General features: G+C 40.3%; 2 protein-coding genes across 20 annotated transcripts in view; one reads left to right on the forward strand and one right to left on the reverse strand.

The window, feature by feature from the left end:
- Positions 1 to 7,208: 7,208 nt before the first annotated feature.
- Positions 7,209 to 8,270, forward strand: ier2a (immediate early response 2a). Its single transcript, XM_008415837.3, has one exon. It carries the CDS (start codon positions 7,321 to 7,323, stop codon positions 7,849 to 7,851), a length of 531 nt encoding a protein of 176 aa, XP_008414059.1. The 5' UTR covers positions 7,209 to 7,320; the 3' UTR covers positions 7,852 to 8,270.
- A 7,336-nt stretch (positions 8,271 to 15,606) lies between these two features.
- Positions 15,607 to 20,602, reverse strand: part of cacna1aa (calcium channel, voltage-dependent, P/Q type, alpha 1A subunit, a) — an 84,568-nt gene continuing 79,572 nt past the window's right edge. For 9 of the 19 annotated variants that reach the window (XM_081609891.1, XM_081609889.1, XM_081609888.1 and 6 more), the window contains 4 exons: positions 20,042 to 20,080; positions 18,233 to 18,443; positions 17,850 to 18,115; positions 15,607 to 16,649 (listed from right to left, as the gene is read on the reverse strand). In XM_081609891.1, coding sequence (XP_081466017.1) covers positions 15,849 to 16,649; positions 17,850 to 18,115; positions 18,233 to 18,443; positions 20,042 to 20,080 — 1,317 coding nt within the window. In that variant the 3' untranslated portion in view covers positions 15,607 to 15,848. The remainder of the gene's footprint in view (positions 16,650 to 17,849; positions 18,116 to 18,232; positions 18,444 to 20,041; positions 20,081 to 20,602) is intronic. The other 10 variants (XM_008415832.3, XM_008415833.3, XM_081609892.1 and 7 more) reach the window with 3 other exon arrangements.

The raw sequence follows: 20,602 nt of genomic DNA on the forward strand, positions 1-20,602 counted from the left end.
TATTCTGGCTCCTAGTCAGTTCCTCTAGGTCTCACTGGTATGCTACTGGTAGAAAGGACTATGACTTCTACTACCACTGCAACTAGAATTATAAAATTGTGGACAGTCTTAAGCATTAATCTGAAGAACATGTTTTCATAAAATAGCATGACGATAGTTTGTGCAATACATGTAAATGGTCTTAAAACTCTTGTCTGAGCAGCGTAGGCCTTGAGAGGAAATGGATATTTTGAAAAGAAACAAAGGAAGCAATAAGAAGCCATGATGGAGTTAAAATACAACGTACACAGCAGCTTACCACAAAGGTACAATGCCATCATCAAGAATCACTTTTACTCTTGAACTTTCAGGTTTTGTTAAAGTTGAAAAATAAATCATATTTCTGATATTTCAAGGCAAATACAGTGGATGGAGTCACTGTCCTAAACTGGTACTCATGGTTCAGAAATTGCTGACACAGTTTGGCCCAAATAGTAGAAATATAAACTAAACTACCTGCTAGTGTTCATATGGTAAACTTATATTTTCCTGTTATTTTTTACTTCATGTCCTTTAGGCTCCATGTGAGGCACCAATCACTGTCAATGCAAAACAAAACGCAGATTTCTAGGTGTTTTTGTTTCTGCACCACCTAGTGTTCAAGTGTTGTCTGGACGGCATGAGGCAGGAAATCATGATCCACAGACTCCCTATAAGAAAGTTCAGCAGTGCTGGCCAAAGGTTTTATCGGGCCTTGAACAGAATTTGATTTGATTTATCCATCAGGTCTATGGTGTCCAAAGAAAGAGAGAACATCGAAGCAGCTCTGCCGCCATGGAGGAGCCCACAGAGGAAGCATTTTTTACAATGACAGAGTTGGAAAAAGCAGAGCACAAGCTGAAGAAACTCACCAATAAAATAATCCTGGTACCAGAGGCAACGCTTTCATTCCTGGAATTCCCTCAAGCAGATGTGTTTTTTTTTTAAATGAATCCAAGAACATTGAAACTACTGTTTTTTTATATCACACAAAGAGTTGCAAATATTTTGTCTATGACATTTTCTCTTCAAAAAGACACTAAAGCCTGCTGGTTCAGAGAGAACAGAAAAAAAAGGAGGTTTTACAAGTGTAGTAAGGTCATACGTGCTGCTTGATGCCGATAATATGCATTCTCAAACATTTTTTATGATAAAGTAATTATTATTCAAACAGAATATATATTCGAACCTAACATATATAATTTAATTATTTTTAAACCTATAATTTTTTTGTTAAATAGAACCTGTTTATTGATCAGTTGCAATCATATTAGCAATAAACTGCTGCTGTTTTAATAAATCCATACAGTCTTTAGTAGATCCTTTTACACCTTGACGGACTACATACATAATAAGGGTTGATTCAGTTTATAAATATGAAGAAGCGGGGTGATGCTGACATCTGGTGGACACATCTGAGCACAGCAGATTGTTGTGACAGCTGTTCTGTGATTTGTATGTAGATCACAGTTCACAGATTGGTCAGCTAAGGGCAAACTTTGTCCCATCTCATCTTATGTCACTGTGGGTAAAAACGATAAATGACAAACAACATTTGCAAACTATTTGTTTTCATGTTCAAACTTTGCTGCAATAGCTAAATGTCTGCGCTTTTGTCCTGGAGAAGTGTAGCATGATATTTATATACTTCCTTTGGACACTTATTGCCCAAATGTAACATGGTATAAATTAAAATGCTCTTTTTTTTACTCGTGTTCTGTGTCAGTGGATCAGATGCAGGAATATGATTCCAATTAACTTGGCTTTGACATACCTTTTATTCAAGGATAAGTTTTACTTTTATTTTTCACCTTTAGAGCATTTAATTCTCACACAGCTGAGAGTTTCTCTGAGGTCTGTTTGGCCTCATTAAAAGCAAAACGACCCTCTGGGAGTTAGTGGGTCTCAAAAGAATATTTCATTTGACCTGATCGGAATCCTGGAGTTGTGCCACACATTGTTACTCCTTAGCTTTGACGACAAAGAGCCTACAGAGGAACGTCCTCGTCCCATTGGACAATCAGAAAAAGAAACATTGCCTTATGAAAACAATCACGAGTTCTGCAAAGAGCACAACAAAAGGAATGTTAGGTTTCGCAAAAAAATTTAAATAAAATAAAAACATATATCCATTTAATAAATTAGAATATCATTGAATAACTCATTCGTTTTAGGAACTTTATCAATAAGTGAAACACATTGTTTTGATGAATTACACACAAATGGATGTTTGGAAGACTTTTCCTTCTGCTAATTGTGATTATTTTCCACTTCCAGTTAATAAAAACATGATATTTCAAATTAGGATATTACATCAAACCTATAAAATTAACTATTTAAAAAAAACAGAAATGTGAACTTGATGACAAGTTTGTTTAATACATGCTTACTATTTTCAACTGGTGACAAAACTCATTGGGATGTAAATTCTTAAATGTATTGAATATGACTGTAAACGCATCCTCTTAAAATATTAATCCCAGTCTCTCATTGCATCCCTAACAACATCAAATTAACCTTTAAAATAGTTTAGTTCCCAATTAACACACTATTATGTGATTTCAAAATATAAAAAAGTACCAGACCAACATCAAATAAGATTTTACTCATAGCTTCAAAAACGCTGTGGCTGCATGGCTGGAATATCACGAACCCAAGTCTGATGAAATGTGGTCAAGGCTCTGACCGTGATCTACTTTCAGATAAATGAGGTTATTCCTTATGTTATATTGGAAAAAACTATCCATCCATCCATTTTCTTTCACCCTTGTCCCTCAGTGGGGTCAGGTGGGTTGCTGGTGCCCATCTCCAGCTAACGTTCCGGGCGAGAGGCGGGGTACACCCTGGACAGGTCGCCAGTCTGTCGCAATTGAAAAAAACTACGAACCTTATAAATATGTAAGCGCTAAGACACTTTGATTTGTTCATAGGCCCTCAGTTTGTCGCAGTGGAGTTGACAAAGCAGCTAAGTGTGATTTGATCAGAGTCTTGAAGTCAGACTTGCCTAAAGTCAAAAAAAAAAAAAAAAAAGAAAGAAAAATCCTGTAAAGCCTCACTGGAATAAGGTTGGCACGATGATGTACATTTCATGGTTAAAAGTGACTTGGTGGAGCATCATGAGGCTCAGAGGAGCAAGTGAACCATTAGGTGAGGCTGAATCCTCGACACATTTGTCCTAAGTTGAGTTCTGGCCCTCAGTGACCCTTTCCATTCATTTATCAGTCTCAGCACAAACTCTTGCAGTAACTGTGACTGATACTCGATGGTGTTGGGCGAAGCAAGGCCTCCATCTTGTGGACAATTTGTCTAATGCAGCTTCTTATTTCTGCAACAAAGTTCAGCTTGGCTGGCTGCTTTTGTTGGTGACGCTGTAAATAGTATGCGAGTAAAATTATGTAAACTATATTTATATAGCAATTTTTGCAGATAAAAATCACAGTGCTTTTACAATAAAACCAAGCATAAAAACACAAAAAAGTAAAACCACCACAAGATCAAAACAGATCATGTGTAACATCATACACCAGAGTTCTTTGGATACAAAGTATTTTTTGTAGAAGAAGAAAAAAAAAGAAAGAATGACAGAATAAAAAATAACACCAATGTTTCTGAGGTTTGGTTTGCAAAAAGAGGCCATTACACAAGTAAAGTATTGCAAGCTTCTACTACAATACAAGAGCCAATAGCAGGAAACATATTTCTAAAAATAAAAAATACCACAGGGAAAATTACATTCAGACACGTAGATGTTTTCATTTAATCAAGTAAAGATAAATGTCAGAGTCATTATTTCAGTCCTTTTCAGAGACTGTGAAAGTGGAGAACCAGAAACAAAGTTGTGCCACTTAGATGGACAAACGCTTCCATTGACCTACATGACCTACATGACCTACATGACACACAGAAAAGAGAAAATCATTGCTGTCAGCTTTAGAGGACTCGGGTACTGTAGGGATCACAAGTGAGGCAAGATTGCTAGGGCTTAACAATTTGTCCTATTTAAAAACATATTATTTGAAAAATATACCATCCTAGCTATTTTTGGCTTAATTTAAGGAGATCCAAATCCCCTGAGGTGGAGTTTGTGAACCTAAAGATTAGTGGGCTTCCACAGGCGTTCTAACTAACAACACTTTCTTTTGGATTTGTAGATTGATTCATATATAAGTTTTCAGTTGTTCCACTATATTAAACTTGGTGGAAAGGTTAAAAGATACACAGCGATGATTAGTCACATGAACGTCAACAACACGCAAATTATGATTCTTAGGCCAAGAGAGAAAACACAGTTCAACGTGTGTAGGACCAGAGACCGGATAAATGACATGAAAAGACTCAGTAATAGATAAACAATCTGTTGGGATGTTGCAGTTAGCTTCATCCACATGCATGTTGACATTTCTGATCAATAAAACTTTCTCACGTTTAACAACAGAAGATAAAGAGTCTGTCGAACCAGAGAGAAAAGCACCAGCAGGACCAGGAAGGCAGCAAATTAAAACACAATAAAAAATATTTGAAGAAGCGATCTGGATCCCCTGTGATTTGAATGAGGGTCAACATCTACTGTCCTACATGAGAAACCTTCTGCGTGTCCACGAACACGGTGGTTCCAGGGTTGTATCCCAATGAATGAGTATTAATAGTTGAGAAACAAATTAAGTCTTTCTCCCTCTTGTGGACTATTTGTGCATCACATGCTTAAGATTTAAACTTTTTTTAAAAATTCTATAGCAACACAAAGTACCACTTATGCTAAGGATTAATTACCCACGACCACAGACGAGGCCTTCTGTCTGTCTCCTGCATTTATTTTTTTATTATTATTTTAGTTCCTCATCAACAAGCTTGTGAATGCAGAGTGAACAGCAACAATTTGAGCTACATCATTACTGGGTTAAACAGTTCAGAATTTTCTTATGTTTATGCTTTCAGGCAAGATTATGCTGTAACATTTAAAGTGGTCTTGATTATTTGTTTTCCAAGGCTTTTAAAAAGTCTTTTCATGATTTTATTTATTTTTTGTTTGTTTGTTTTAGGGTGTTTTTTTTGAATTCATCTTTACTATCAAGAATAAATGAACAATCCCTTAATACAACAAGAAAGTCGATGTAAAGACAGGATGAATGCCAGATCACCTGGATAGTTTGACAGTTGCTCAACAAAGCATTATTGGCTGATAGCATTAGGTTGTTTTAGCCTGTGGTGACCGGCAGATGGCGCAATTGGAGCAGAAATTGTCAGACTTTTGACTGAGTCAGTGTCGCACGTTTCACCTTTCCTGAGTGTTTAGGGTTTGCCGCCACTCTAGCATGAATCCTGTAACATTTGTTCTCTAATATTAAGCATGACTACAACAAAGTAAACTAGAAAAAATTATTAGTATTAAAACGATTGTTTTTAATCATCCGTTTTTATATGCACATTAATTTTATTTTAAATAGCTTCTGCTTAAATGAAGCTGCTACGAAAAACTATTGACAAACCATAACATAAGCAGCTAGTTGCACATTAACTTATGTGTCTATTTGAATGACCACCCGTTTATATGTTGTTTAAATATGCAAGCATGAACCCATTTTTCTCAATAGAGAGGTTGACAACACATATCAGGTGTTCCTTGAAAATACAAAGCAGTCTGGATGAAAAACAACAAAACAACAAGAATGTGCTGCAACAGAATATTTTCGAAACATCCAAATTTCATATTAGCAATATGCACATAGTTCTAGCGCATTCAAAGCATTTCTCCAAATCAAATGTGAAATAGCTGAACTTCATGCAAAGTTGGGGGGGGAAACGTTTTTTTTTTTCCTTCTTCTTTTTGCCCATATATGGTCTCGAGGAAGTAGCATGCTGACGCAATATGTGCTACTGTTACTTTAAATGGCTTCAGGAAACAAGGGCTCCCACACACGTCATGGGTTTTCCTCAGCAAGGCCCCAGAAGAGCAGGATGTACCTAATATGGGCATCTGTCTGTTAACCCCAACCCCTCCCCCTCCCTCCCTCCCTCCCTCCACCCTCCCCTTCCTTTTTGTGTTTCCTGCAAAAGGAAGGAAGGGGGATGGGTGAGACCAGACGGAAGCTTGAACTAATAATACAGCTTCTCTTCTTGACTGCTCCAGATAGCTGCAGGAGTGGAATGGCATTCATTCTTGAAGTGAAGGTGGCTAATAATAGACAGGAATTCCTTCCACTGCTTTGACTATTCCCACTCTTGCACTGTAAAACGTGTATGTGCATGAAAATCCCGCTCTTCAATAGACAAACCCGAAAGGATTAAAAAAAAAAAAAAAAAAAAAATTCAGAATATTCTAAAATGTCAATTTCCAGCAAAGTTTGGCAGATTTCTTCTAATCTGTCAGAAGGAAATTAATTTTTAATGTTTTCCAACTAACCTGAGGAGGTTTCCACCACTTATAAGAAAGCTGTCATCTAAAATAATTATGAGAAATATAGTCATAATTTTGGCTTTCAAAGTCATATTTTCTGCTTCAATTACCTATTTTTCCCCCTGATAGTCACATCACAATTACAGCTGTATTCTATAGCTATTATCTATTAGTTTTACCAAGTTGTAATTGTTGATTTCTGTGTCATAACTCTGAAAATCAAAATGTTGACATTGAATCTTACAATTGAGACTGTAAAAGACAAACGTACCATATTTATTGAAGTGAAAGTCAAAATCGAGTGTTTTCCTCTTATTTGTGACTGTAGTCTCAATTGTGATTTTACACCCATATTTATGACTTTTAAAATCAAAATTCTCTCTTAATCTCATATGCATGAAATAGAAAGTCAGATTTAACAGTAACATGTAAATCTTACTTTATGTCACGTTTCAAGTCTCTCATACTCGTGGCCTTGATTTTGAAAACACAATTTTGGCTTTGAATTACAAAATGTCTTCCCTATAAATACCACATTACATTGCTTTATTATTATTGTGCAGGGAATTTATATCCATATAGCTACGTGTGCTTTTCATCAATTTCTGGGTTATTTTAAAGCTGTTTACAACAACTTTTATTTACAATCTTAGGACTTGCATTCAAGCCAAAGTTATAAGCTTATTAAAAATAGTTCACAGTTGACCCACACAGCCGCTCCACGGCCGATGGGCGGGACTTCGCCCTGTGACCGATGACGCTAGGCGTGTGTGACGTCAGCGAGGTTATAAGTATCTGTCCCGCGTGGAATCTTGTATTGTGTCTACGAGTGAAGTTGTAGCAGAGCGACGGGGTCATTGAAGTGATTGTTTTTCCTTCCTCGGACTAGTTTCAAAACAAGCTGCGAGATGGAGGTCAGCGCCGAGGCCAAGCGGATCATGGTGGTGGCATTGGGCAAACTGTACAGCTCCCGCACGCAGCGCGGGGGTCTCCGGCTGCACCGGAGCCTCCTCTTGACTCTGGTGATGAAATCCGCTCGAGACATTTACCACGCGGCGCAGACTACGACTGAAAGTATGGAGGAAGAGCGCGAGGAGCAGCAGCCCTCTGAGGTTAAGATGACCACAGAGGCGAGCGGCACTCAGGAGCTCCAGGGTCCCGCTTCTCTTCCTCACCTGGCCGCCGACGCGGACGCGCAGGGCGACGCGCAAAACCTGGAGAACGCTTGTCTCGGCGGGCCGCCGCACCACACGCGGAAAAGACGGGGCAAAGCTACCGCCGAGCCGGACTTCCTGCCGTGTAAGAAGGCAAAACTGGAGTACGGGACTGCTCAGCAGCTCATTGTCAGCTCAGTTTTGGTGGATTACGCAAACTGTTGTAGTGAGCTGGGACCTTCCCCGAGCCCCATCCCCCTCCAGACAGTTATAGCAGCGTGTTGAACACCCTGACAGAGGACTTTTGAAAGTTTTCTACTCGGCCCCGTGGGAGCCGTGATGAAACGCCCCACTACGGTGCGCCTGTTCCAGTGTCTGGGCCGGGGTACACGCCAGGGACAGCGAAGGCCCCGAAGGGGACAGCTTGGGCTCGGACCAGTTGGATCGCTGCAGTTCATGTGACCCCATGCCTCATAATAACTTCATCTGAACACAGGCGGGACTTCTCAAGGACTGGGACCATTTCTGCCTTTCATCGACTTATTTCACATAAACGTGAACTCTGTTGCTGCTTCACATGGCAAACTGAATATGAGCTTGTTATTGTCCACATCCTGACTTAACATAGAAGATGTGATCAAGTGTAAAATTCTCATTGACTGCAACTACCTCAGTATTTATTAAAAACTTTTTGTACTTGAAAACAGTCTAGAGTTTTTTTTTTTTTCTTTTCCCTCTTTGGAAACATGCAATTCAAAGAGATCCATTAAAGGGATTTGCATTTGGGAAAACTGTCTGTGTGAAAGTGGTGCCTTTGGAACCTTGTTTGGGTGCTTAGAAGTTATTTTCCTTCCCCCACAGTTTAACATCCCCCCCCCCCATGCTGATTAGCACAATAAAACCAGGGAGTATTCAGGAGACTGTGGTCCTAAAGAATGAAGGGGGGGGGGGGGGGGGGTGCCATAAAGCCATTGACTGGCCAAACACTGAAAACAATGGAGGGTTTGTTGTTCCTCAAGTATTACTACATGATAGTGAGTTGGAGTACACATTTTTTCCCCTTAAGAGCATTCAATTATTGTTGCATCATTAATAAAATGCAAACAAACAAAAAATATTGTTTAAGTAAATATAGGCAGTTATGACATGAATAATTAAAAGTTTCATGTAACTGGTGTGCAGGGGATTCACCAGTAGCTGTGTTTGTTTTGGGGGAAGGGGTAATAGCCCAAAAAGGGGGGCGGGGAGGAATTCAGTAGGGGGTGTTCGGCTGCGTGAGGCCTCAACTGAGAGCTTATTCTTCCGGCTGAAACCGGAGTGCCGTCTGTGTACGGAGATCTAGACGAGACCGGTCATGGCTGTGAAAGTGCAAGCGTCATACACGTTACACACAGACTGGTTTCTCTCACCAACTCATCTGTAAAGAGGAATTGCTGAATATTATGACATGGGAAATGTGACCTAGTTCTGATTCATTTGTATTTGCATATGTTCACAATATTAGAGCCTGTGCACCATCCACAACACTAAGGCCGGCGTGTCGCCCCGGTAGAAATTATGAGGAGGCAATGTGGGAAAAGCAGGATAAGCTCAAAGCTGAGCTGCCGGAGTGATCTGAACTCATCATTAACCACTCACAATGTAAATATTGTCACCTTCCTATAAAAGAATGCCTCAAGCCATTTTGTGTCTAAATCATCTTTGGCAATAAAAAAGCGGTGGTGGCTTTTTTTTCACTCCCCAAAAATGTCTTCAGCCATTATTTCAGTTGAGCAGTTAGGTAAAAAATATACAAAAATTGCTGTTATCAATCTTTCTGGATGATGCACAGTCTGCAATGTGTCACATTAAACCAATTTATTGAATTTACGGTAATAATTGTTAAAGACAAAGTGGGCATCCACTCAGCTGTGGATTAAAAAAAAGCAGGGCATATGGCGTATGCCTCAGCTGATGCATTGATTTCCTCACTGGGTGACAAATGGTTCCCACCCACTCAGACCATTTAGCCCGTCTCTTTTCAGACGCAGACATTAGAAAAGCAGCTACATTACATTTATGGGTATGTTCAGTGCTCGTCTATAATGTGGACATACATTTAATAATCTTGTTTTTAACACGGCTGCTTATTCATACCCATCAGTTCCCCTTTTTTAAAACATCAGTACTTCTAGAATAGCCATATCACAATTGAGCAATTTCAGTAAATTCTCACGTTTTTTTTTATTTATTTTTTTACCCAACATAATCGTTTTCAAAACGAGTATAAACAATATACCTAGCATAGGTTTTCAGAGACAGTCTAAGCCGTATTTCATGTTATTTATAAATGTGACAAAAGTGGGAACATCTGAAGTGGAATGTTTGATTTTGATATTCGATATTCTACAGCTGGAATATCGATGACATTCCGACTTGTCGGTCTACATAAAAATAGACCAGTGTTCATCTTAAACGTAACATAGCATGACAGTAGCCGCCACCGTCAGAATTATTTCGGTAACTTCAGTGAAGAACTAAGCATGCATTTGCTCACATCGACGCACAAAAGCACTGAGTAAAATAAGATGATAGGGGGGTAAAAAAAAAAGGCAAAGGCATGTGCATTCTCTCTGGATTTTATTCTTTAGGAAGAGATCTGTTTGGAATTACAAAATGCACTGGTAGAAATAGCGGTGAGACTGGCCGAGAGTGAGAAAGGTTAGAGAGTGAGAGAGATAAGAGTTAGAGAGGGAGAGGGTGGGGGGAGAGTACGTTAGTGAAGGATCAAAGGTCCAACAGCCAGTTAGAACAAGCACATCAACAGACTTGGCTAGCTCCTGCACCCCTTGATCCTCACATGAGTAGATAGGAGAATACACCGTCTTCAGAACTGTGTTGTTTATTCTCTTTTTCATTAAAAACAGTTTTTTTTTTTTTTGCGGTGTCCTGAACTTGGATGTGTTGTGTGTCTCAACCCCATAAATGAAGAAAAGAAACAAGACTTTGACTCTTACCAAAGTCTCTTCAGTGTTTTCATATTTATTTATTTATTTTTTTTACTTTTTGTCTTTTTTGTTTTCAAAAATAGAAGAAAAAAAAGAAACATTGCTTTTTTTTTAAAAACATCTATCTATTTATATATCTTTTTTTTCCTCTTATTTCTTAATTAATGTGCTTTTTCTTTTCTGTCCTGAAGATGACTTTTAACCCACGGTGTGGCATGCACATAGCACATGCATTTCTGGAACTAGATTTTTTTTTGTACTTTTTGATAACTTTTTATACTAAAAAAAAAAAAAAAAAAAAAAAAAAAAATCAATCAAACAAACAAACAAACAAAAAAAAAAAATACTTTTTTCCTCCCCATTGCGACTTTACATTGCTTTTTGAAGAACTCGTGTGGTTAATCAGCGTGTTAGTGGATTTTACTGCAGCATATACACAAAGATGGAAAAGTGAATGCTCAGGTTTTGCACGTCTCATTCAGAAGTTTGACTGACAGCACGCACGCGCACAAACACGGATAATCGCAAACTGTCACGATGACATGACAGACGTGTTCAGAAGTTGAAAAAGGATTTCTGCTGACAAAAGCATAGAAAACAAACAAGCAAGCACAAGAAATTAAACTTCAGTGATCCCAAACACATTCACCCGTGTAACATACGTACGAGCAAAAAGCTGAATTCCACACACAACAACCAGGAGCTACATACCTAGTTGCTTTCTGATTTTTATTTATTTCGTTTTTTCTTCAGTGTAGTGATGTGAAAAGTACTTGTTCGTGACATCCCACCAAGGCTGGAAAGACACTAATAGGCAGTTTTTATTTTTCATTTCTGTTTTTGTTTTTGATGCATTCTCTGGTCAACGTGTGATAGGCCTCCAGGTTAAAAACGCCGGTCAACTTAAAAAAAAACAACAAAAAAAAAACCAAACAATAAACGGGAAAACGACAGCGGTCTGGGGCTGACAGTGGTGTGCGTTGGTGACCTGGGGGTTGTTTAGAGGCACACAGAGAAACACACCGACGGAGATTCGGAAGCCTCGAAACACTCAGAACCCAGGTGATTTCCAGAACATCAGCAAAAGCCCAAAACGTCATTTTCTCCAACCCGTCTGAACTGCGCTACGGTGCAGTTCGCTCGCCTGCTGACAAGGGTGAACACTGATGAGGTGGCCTGGAGGTGAGAGGAAACGCTACAAGCACAAACGCTCACTCGAACGTAATTGAGTTTTACTGTCGTATGGCTCCCCCTGGAGGTCGCCAGTGGTGTCAAACATTTCGGATTTATCACCTGCCTGAGAGCCGACAACACTTGGCTGCAGACACAGAAACTGGCAGAGTTGTGCTGACGGGTGGGATCAGTTTTAAGATAAAAAAATAAAAAAAATCAGTGAGTTTTATAGAGACATCAGAAAACAGAAACTTATTATTTTCTTTATGTTATTTCTTGCAACCGCCCCACCCTTCTTTTAAGCTATGCATTGGGAAACTGGTTTTCAAGTGGAAATATCTGGACAGTTATTGTGGACCTTAAAGCAACTCTTTTTGAAAATATAAATTTGTTAAAGGGCGTGTTATTATGTTGTCTTTGTACATTGTAAGGCAAAGCTGATGTATTTATATATTTAACATAAATATAACATATTTGATTAAGCAATAATTTGCATTTTGTTGGGGTTTTTTATATTAATCTCAAGAGTTGTTATCACTGCTGCAAACGGTTGAGTGGTAAGACAGGATTAATGGATAATTAACACATAACTATGTCCAAAAATACTGGCAGTAATCTTTTAAATACCATCATAATAAATTGATAAATTTTTAATATCAGCCCTGCAAAGATACTTTTACCTCTGTTGTGTGTTTGTGAATCTTTGATAGACGTAAAACTGAAAGTTTGCATTCACTTTGTGCACATCTTGGAGCGGTTTGCCATGTGAACATTTTTAAGCTTGCTGAAGAATAAAGGGGACAGAGATCATGTGGTTGGTGGGAATTACAAAACTATATTACCTTCCTTTAGATCTCCTGTTCAGGATGGATGAACGATTTCTAATGGAAACAATCTTCAGATTTTGCATCTACAGGTTGCATACAATGATGCTAATAGCCTTTTCAGAACTTGTTGAGGTACCCACTATTTTTATCTTTTCAGTAAATAAAATAAATAAGTAAATAGAACAGTGATGTTGAAAATCTATAAAAATCCCCCTTAAAATGAAAACATTACGTGCTCTTATCTTTAGAAGCATGTCTCAGCATACAGTTAATACCATTTTCCCCAATCTTGTTTTTTTTTTTTAGTAAAATGTTTAATGGTGCTGAACAATTTCCACATCCTCATCCCTTGTTTTAAATTAAGCTCACCTCTTTCAAAGGTATAGATTGGATTATTTGACATGTTCCAACACTCTAGATCAGTGGTCCCCAAACTTTTTCCTGTGAGGGCCACAACTTTTCCCTTCTCTGGTGGGGGGCCGGACTCAGTTTGTAACAGAAAAAGTGTGACGATTGTAGGAGTGCCTAAATGTAAAAATGTATTTTTTTCAAGAAAGCACAATCAAATAAATCTCTCTGGGTTCTTCACAGAACAAAAGTCAGGAAATAAATAATAACACTATTAACGAAATAAATAATAACCAAATAATCCTCTCTGGGTTCTTCAAGGAAAAAATCCAGAAGGACTAAAGTCCCTATTTTCCGAACTATGAGCTGCAATGGACTATAAGCAACAACCCCAACGTTTTTTTTTTTAAACTAGTAAACATCCAGGTTTTCCACAACAATGCAGCAGCAGCAAAGGTGGACGGACAACCAAATATTTAGTCATAACAGGTCAATTGAATATCACATTTATTAGGGTTGAAAAAGAAAAGGTTTCCAAGATTAGATTTAACTGAACTGATTACGGTAGTTTCCAAACGGTAATTGTAACAGTAAAAGTGCTGATACTTCGTGTTGCTACTAGCATGTGCTAATTGAAAATAGGCACCTTCTTCTTCTTTAGATTTCAACAGCAGCTTGCATCCATTATTGTTGCACTACTGCCATCTACTGGATCCTAATAGCTACACCTCAAATTCTCATAATGATCCCAGTATTATTTAAAAAAACGAAAAATCTTCCTTTTTCTCCCTCAATGCTATTTAACTGATCAACAAGATTCTCAAATTTCAATTCCCTATTAAAACCTAATTCCGTTTTAATGGGCGCTTTCTTCTTTTATTTCCAATTTTGACTTCCAATGATTCACTTCCTGCTTAAGAGCCCTCTGGTGGTTGAAGAAAAATTCACATATAAACGGCTTATAGTCCAGAAAATACGGTACATGGAAAAAAAATCTGAATGCTCTCTGGTGTTGTTCAGGGGGCCGGACCAAATGTGGATGCGGGCCGAATCCAGTCCGCGGGCCGTAGTTTTGGGACCACTGGTCTAGATATTATCCGTCCGACTACCAACAAGTCTGCACACCTCCAGAGCTCCACGAGGTTCTGTGTCTGTCACCAGAGCCGTCTCGAAAGAGAAGACAAGCAAAAAAATCCTTCTCCGACAGCATGTCTGAGTGTTAAGAGGTCCACCACAGGGTTGGAAAAAGGATTACCTGAGCTCCAAAAATAAATAAATAAATAAACAAAACACAGAGCATCCATCTCATTCTCACAATCACTAATCAAATACAAGCAATTACATTAGCAGTTTATCCAACATTTCCCTCGGAGACGAAGAAAAACAAAGATGAAGAGTTTCTCTCCTTTCTGTGCCTTCTTTCTATTGGTCTCTTCCTCTCTGATACCTCTGTTTGAACCCCAAACGCTGGAAGACTTTAAGATTTGAGTTACTGATTTGTCTTGACTTTTCACCACCACGTTACAAATAACCAAAAAAAAAAAAAAAAATCAATCCATGTTAAGTTTACCCTGCTACCCATTATATCATAATAGCATGATGACGTTTGTTACAAAAAAGTTACTTTCACTAAAAATATGTGCAATTCCAGCTGTATCAGTGGCAGGCATTTGGCACAGAACGGACAGTTGACGAGCAAGCAAAAACGCCCCCCACCCACCCCACGCCCACGCCCACCCGCAGATAAACATTACACTAACTATCTGATTTCCCTTGTAGCCCTCTGTCGTTTGATTTTTACTGAAAATGAAGGTACGGTAAGAGGAATGTCATTCAGAGCACAAAGAGAGAAACAGAAAGTATTTTTCAGTAAAAAAGAGAGAAACCCTACAGACCACAACGGAAAGGAGGAGAGACCCCCCCCTCCTCCCAAACAGACAGTAGATTCTCATTGTTTGTATCGTTAGTATTCTTTTGTAGCATTCATGCAGGTTTCCATAAAGTGTTACAACTCCGCAAGTCTTAAAAAAACGAAGCCGTGTGGGGTGCAACAGAAGATTCAAGCTTCGATGTTCTGTAGAAGAAGAAGAAGAGGAGGAGGAGGAAGAAGAATAAGCAGCCGCAGGAGAAGAACAAGAAATACTGCAGAAAACAGTTATTTGTTTGTTTTTTGTTGGTGAAATCCTTCCTCATTTTTTTTTCTTGGTCATGGGATGAGGTTGGCTAAAGTTTTTTTTGTTGTCTGTCTCTGAGAGGAGTGTGTTAAATATTGCCAACACACCCATCCGGTCCTCTGGCTGATTTTAACAGACATTTTACCACCCGGCAACACTTCCCAACTCTCCCACCCACTTAGCCTTCTTACCGTTTACAGGCAGAGGGCTCGTTGTCAGATTTAAAAACACAGATGATAAAACTCATCAATATTTCATTGGTGGCTGGGAGGGTTGGATTAGACTATTTTTTTTTTACGACTAACTCAACAGTTAGCCTCGAGAAAACGTTATAAAAGGAAAATAAAAGGTTGTTCCTTTTGCTCTGACTTTAAAGTGTCTTTTATCGAGTCGCAACTCTTGACATCTTGTAAGTGGCTATGTATTGCGAGGATAATTAACAAGAGTGTGTCTTCTTTCTCCTCATCTTAAAACTTAATTCTGAGCTTGGTCTCTTTTGGCATCAGATGATACATGCAGCAGCACAAAGTTGTTGCTTCTTGTTACTCCAGACTCAACCTTTGCCTTCTCGCTGTGTCTATGTTACGCTGATAACAATCCTTTCATCCCGCGAAGCGTCCATGTGGCACCCCAAGAAGCCGGGGTGACTAAAACTAATAACCAGATGAAAAAGAAAGGTGGTTTCCCTTGGCAGTCACTGCTCTGGCTAGGAGCTCTCTTTTTTTTGTTTTTTCAGTCTATTGATTATACATCCCTCCCCCATCCCCCGGGGGCTAGCACCAATCGTCTTCCTCCCTTTCACCATAGGGTTCGTGCAGTCCCTTGCGGGGACCCCTCGGATGCCCAGCCGGAGGAGGAACCTTGTGAGGCCCAGTGTGTGGAGGTCCATGGAGGTGTGTGGAAGGGGATGACGATCGGTAGCCGTTTGGTAGGCGGCGCTGGGCAGCGGGCTGAACCTGGTTCTGCACAGGCCCAGTCAGGGCAGTGGTGGGAGGAATCGCGTGGCTGACAGTCCTGGGTGAGGTGCGAGTGGGCTGCGGGTGGGGGTTGTTCACCGGATGAGGCTGCGGAGGAGGAAGGGGGTGGGGGTTGTGAGGCTGTGGTTGTGTGGGAGGAGGCAGAGGGTGGTTGGCCAGGGCGTGGGGGTGAGGGTTCCCACCCTGCATGGCACTTGGCTCATAGGCGGGTGGTTCATGGTGCGGATCATAGTCCTGGTACTCCTGGTTGTAGAAGCAGCCATCCCCTTCCATGGAACCGCCTCCTCCGCCTGAGTCACCCCAGCGTAGTGGGGGATGATGACTCTGGCGGGGTGTGCCATGGTGGGCCATTGGGACTCCAGCTGGGGGTGGACCCTGCCCTTGAAGAGGCTCTGGAGAAAAGTGGCGGGGACCTGGGGCTGAGGGTCTGCCCTGCGGTCCCCCAGGAGGAGTGGGCATGGACTTACGGACTACGGGGGAGTACGTGACATGGGGTCGGGGTGTGGCAGGGGTCTGAGGCAACTGTCGGCGACCTCTCCGTGGTGTACTGGTTCCCGAGGTCGATGGAACTGGACTTCCGCTGACTGAACTACTGCCCTACCAAAGTGAATAAAGCAATAAAAAGCGAACACAATTCAGAACACATGTAGAACAAGCAGAGATGATGAAGACAGCATAAACACGAGAAGGGTGAGAGGAATGCAGAAGCAGGAGAAGCAGGGAGCGGAACAGATTTGGGCACAGAGAAAGCCCGATCATGATGTTTGTGGAAGAAAAAAGAAAAATAATAAAGGCATCAAAGAGCAGCAGAGCAGTGGATAAACAGGAGTAGAAGATGTGAATTTAAGAGATGAGATTCCAAACAGCACCATACAAAGAGAAGCAAGATGTCATGCAGAGGAAAGAAAACAAAAGACGACAGAAGAAAAAAAAAGTTAAAGGGTTGATTTGCAGACCAGCAAACACAGCAGAGTGTAAGTATTGAGAATAAAAACAGAAAACAGCTTTAGTTCACTAGAATTAACTTTGTTGTATTTGTCCCTTGTGTAAAGACCCACAAGGCCATTTTTTCAAGGAAAGGAACATTTAGTGGTGGGGTGTGATAAAACACTAGCAAGGTAAGAATATTAGACAGCTGGTCACAGCAATAAGGTAGACAAATATACATTTTCATTAGAGATGCACTGAGAAATTAGTTGAGAATCCAAAGATTTTAAGCTTGATAGGCACCATACTTAACCTAAAATGGTTTCCTGTGCATCTCAGAAGGACAACAATTTAAGGACAACTCTGTTTTGCACAGCTTTCATTCAGATTGCAGGTTGATAGCAGGGTTGGTAGAATAGGACATCCAATTTTGAGAGGACAAAACTTATGAGATCGATGCATCTCTAATTTCAATGAATATTTGCTGGATTGTTGGCGACATACTGACTTCATCAAACATACATGCGTCAATTATATATTTTGCATTATTATTGTCACAATAATGCATCAGTTTATGTGAATGTAGTAGTACATAAAAACATTTTCACATTTTTTTTGACATTCTGAAGACAAAATGGCCTCTGATTTAATAGCAGCATAAACGATAAACATTTTGTTTCTTTTTTTATCACGTAGGTAGTATCCTTCTGGAAAGGATGTGATTTACAGGACATCATTGTGTCTTGGGTCTTTTTATCATTTCATAATATATAAGGTAGCTGCCATCAAATTAGAAACACTGGATTTCATAGCACAAAAATATAAAATCCGTGGTTTTACATGCAGGTGCCAGATGACCCTGGAGCCCACCTGTCTGTGCGGAACATTCTCTCGGCCCTCGCTTGGTGATCGCGACCAGCGCCGCTCCCGGTCTCTGTCCCTCTCCCGGTCATGCTCCCTGTCCCGGGAGTGTCTGTGTCCATACTCGCCGCCGCGTTCTGGCACGTAGCGTTCCTTGTCCACGGAGCCGTGGTGGTGGTGGTGATGGTGGTGGTGCTTGCGGTCTTTGGATCGGCCCCGGTCTCGGTCCTTCTCTTTCGATGTGAGGTCACCAGACTGTGTGGTCGTGCTCAGGTCTGTGGCCGGGCGTCATGTTGGATTTATTATCAGGTGTGTTAAAAACACACAATTTAGTTTACAAATCAAATCTAAAAGCAACAGACGTAAATGTACTCGTTTCTATTTTTTCTGACCTGTGTCAATCTCACTGTAGCGACAGAGGGACCTCTCAGACGCCCGATGACTGCGATCCTTTCGCCGGTGTCCGTGTCTGGAAGCTCTCCCCTCCTCGGGTATCGAACACTCCATGTGGTAATCATCTCCTTTGTCTCGGTGTCCTCGCCCAGACCTGCTGTGGCCCAGAGACGAGGCGGACCGCTTCATTGGACTGTTGTCACTGATGGTCTAAGAAAGAAAGAGAAGCCACCGAGACATGAAGAGAAAGTTTCTTGTGACCATCAAGATGGCGTTTTTGGGAAAAAATGTTTGTGTGCTAAATTTCTTTCCCCCTAGAATTTCTTGAAAACTCATCTGAACTTAAAGACTACTGTGATTAATAATGCTACGAGCATGCTCTTTCAAAATCCATGTTAGGGCAAATGAAACTCATAGGGCAGGGATCTGCAAAACAGCCTATTGGGCAGGTTTGGTCTAAACCCTGACATGTTGTGATTCCTGCTATCTAGAAAAATACCTAAGACCATATTAAATACTGAAAAGAGAAACCTGATCAGACCTGATCAAATTGTAATAATGAGATGTTTTTGCTAGCAGCTCTAAAATATTTCCCTCATCTTCACTGCATTGGTGAAAATGTATTCTCTTAAAAAAACAGTGTCACGGAAATGATCAGGTTTCTGGTTCATTTTACAGGAAGATATTCTAGACTGAAAAAATAAACAAAAATCTGCCATGCAATGAAGCTGTGTTCTCACAAATATACATTTATAGCTGCAGTGTGCAACAGATACGTCCTTTACAAGGTTACTTCATGTACTCAGTTCAATTAGGATTCTTTTTACTTTTCTGCAGATTCAGAAAAGTCTGAAGGAGGGGCATTGGGTGGAAATAAATGGTTACTTACTATAAATTGCAGTCCCCTATTTAATAATAAAAACAAAAAACAAGCAACAAATAACACAAGAATTACAATAAGAGGAGATTTGGCAAACAGCCATGCCTTTCATGCTTCTTTGACTTGCTTTAAAAAAAAATCAAATAAAAAAATACAAATTGAAGAGTCATTATAACTTGCGATACTTCCCCATCTTCACTCAGAATTGCCCTGAGCATGGCACATTCCAGGTGGCAAATTTATTTTCTGCTCCTATGTCACGTGTGCTTTTCCAAAGTCATGCATACACTGGAGTTGTTTCGATTCATCTGATGGAAGTTTTTGTTTGAGGAAGGAGTGCCTGAGCAGCGCATTTGGTCAGCAGAATATAGTAATTTTAGCAAATCCTGAAATTCCTTGTCTATTTGCTCCAATTGTCCTTAAATTTCATCATCCGTCTCTCTCAAGCAAACATGCATACACATTTTTGTTTGAGACATTTCTTTTTTTTCCCCCCTCAAGTTTCTTGCATGCAGGTTGAGCAATGCTGAGTGCAGACCAGGGTACAAACGGGGGGAACCGTCAACATCGTTGCAGTTAAGCAGACGGGCTTGAGGACACACAGCAACAAAAGCAGTTGGCAGCAGCTGAGCAAAGAGAGACAGAGTCATAAGATCCAGAGAAAGTAGTTTGAAAAATAGCTAAGGAGAGAGGTCAATTCCAAGCTTCAAACTGTAAAGTCTGAACCTACTTCTACCACTGTGGAAACTGGGCTGGTGTAATATTTCATGCTTTTATAACTCCTTCTCAGATAACCTTCCCCTATAATAATGCATGATAGACACAACATGAAGACATCACATATGAGGGGGCAAAAAAAAAAAAAAAAAATCAACAAAGAGGCTGAGAATGATTGAGAGGAACGAACAACAGAAGACAGGGTACATACACTGAGGTTACTGCCACGGTGCTTCCCTTTCCTCCGCTGCTGGATGAGCACAAAGAAGACACGCGCACACACACACACACGCACACGCACACGCACACACACACAGAGCCACAAATACACCAGAGGTATGGTCACACACGGAGCAAACCCATAAAAGCAAGAGAGGGGCAAGGAGACGATTAAAGGGAAAGAAGGATAGTTGGAAACACAATGAGACAGGATACACCAAAAGACAAGTAAAAGCAAAGGGATGTCAGTGGAAAAGATTCAGCACAGACAAAGATGGAGCGCCACGATGAAGAAAAAGAGCCAGACAGAAAGAGAAGGGGGGAAAGATTAGACACCAAAGCAGCAGAGACGGTGAAAGAAACAACACTTAATACAAACACTGGCAGTGGCGTCCACCACAGTGCCACGGCGACACTCAAATTGTCACTAAGGTGCAGGTTTGATTGGCTCAATAGAATTTGTTTGCCTAACTTCCTTTAAGTTTGTTAGAAAGCCTAATCTCGATTTATCATGTCAGGCAAATATAGAGCACTTTGCAAAAATATTGGCACA

The sequence above is a fragment of the Poecilia reticulata genome, chromosome 8, assembly GCF_904066995.2.
Source record: "Poecilia reticulata chromosome 8, P_reticulata-male-v2, whole genome shotgun sequence".
Taxonomy (NCBI): Eukaryota; Metazoa; Chordata; class Actinopteri; order Cyprinodontiformes; family Poeciliidae; genus Poecilia; species Poecilia reticulata.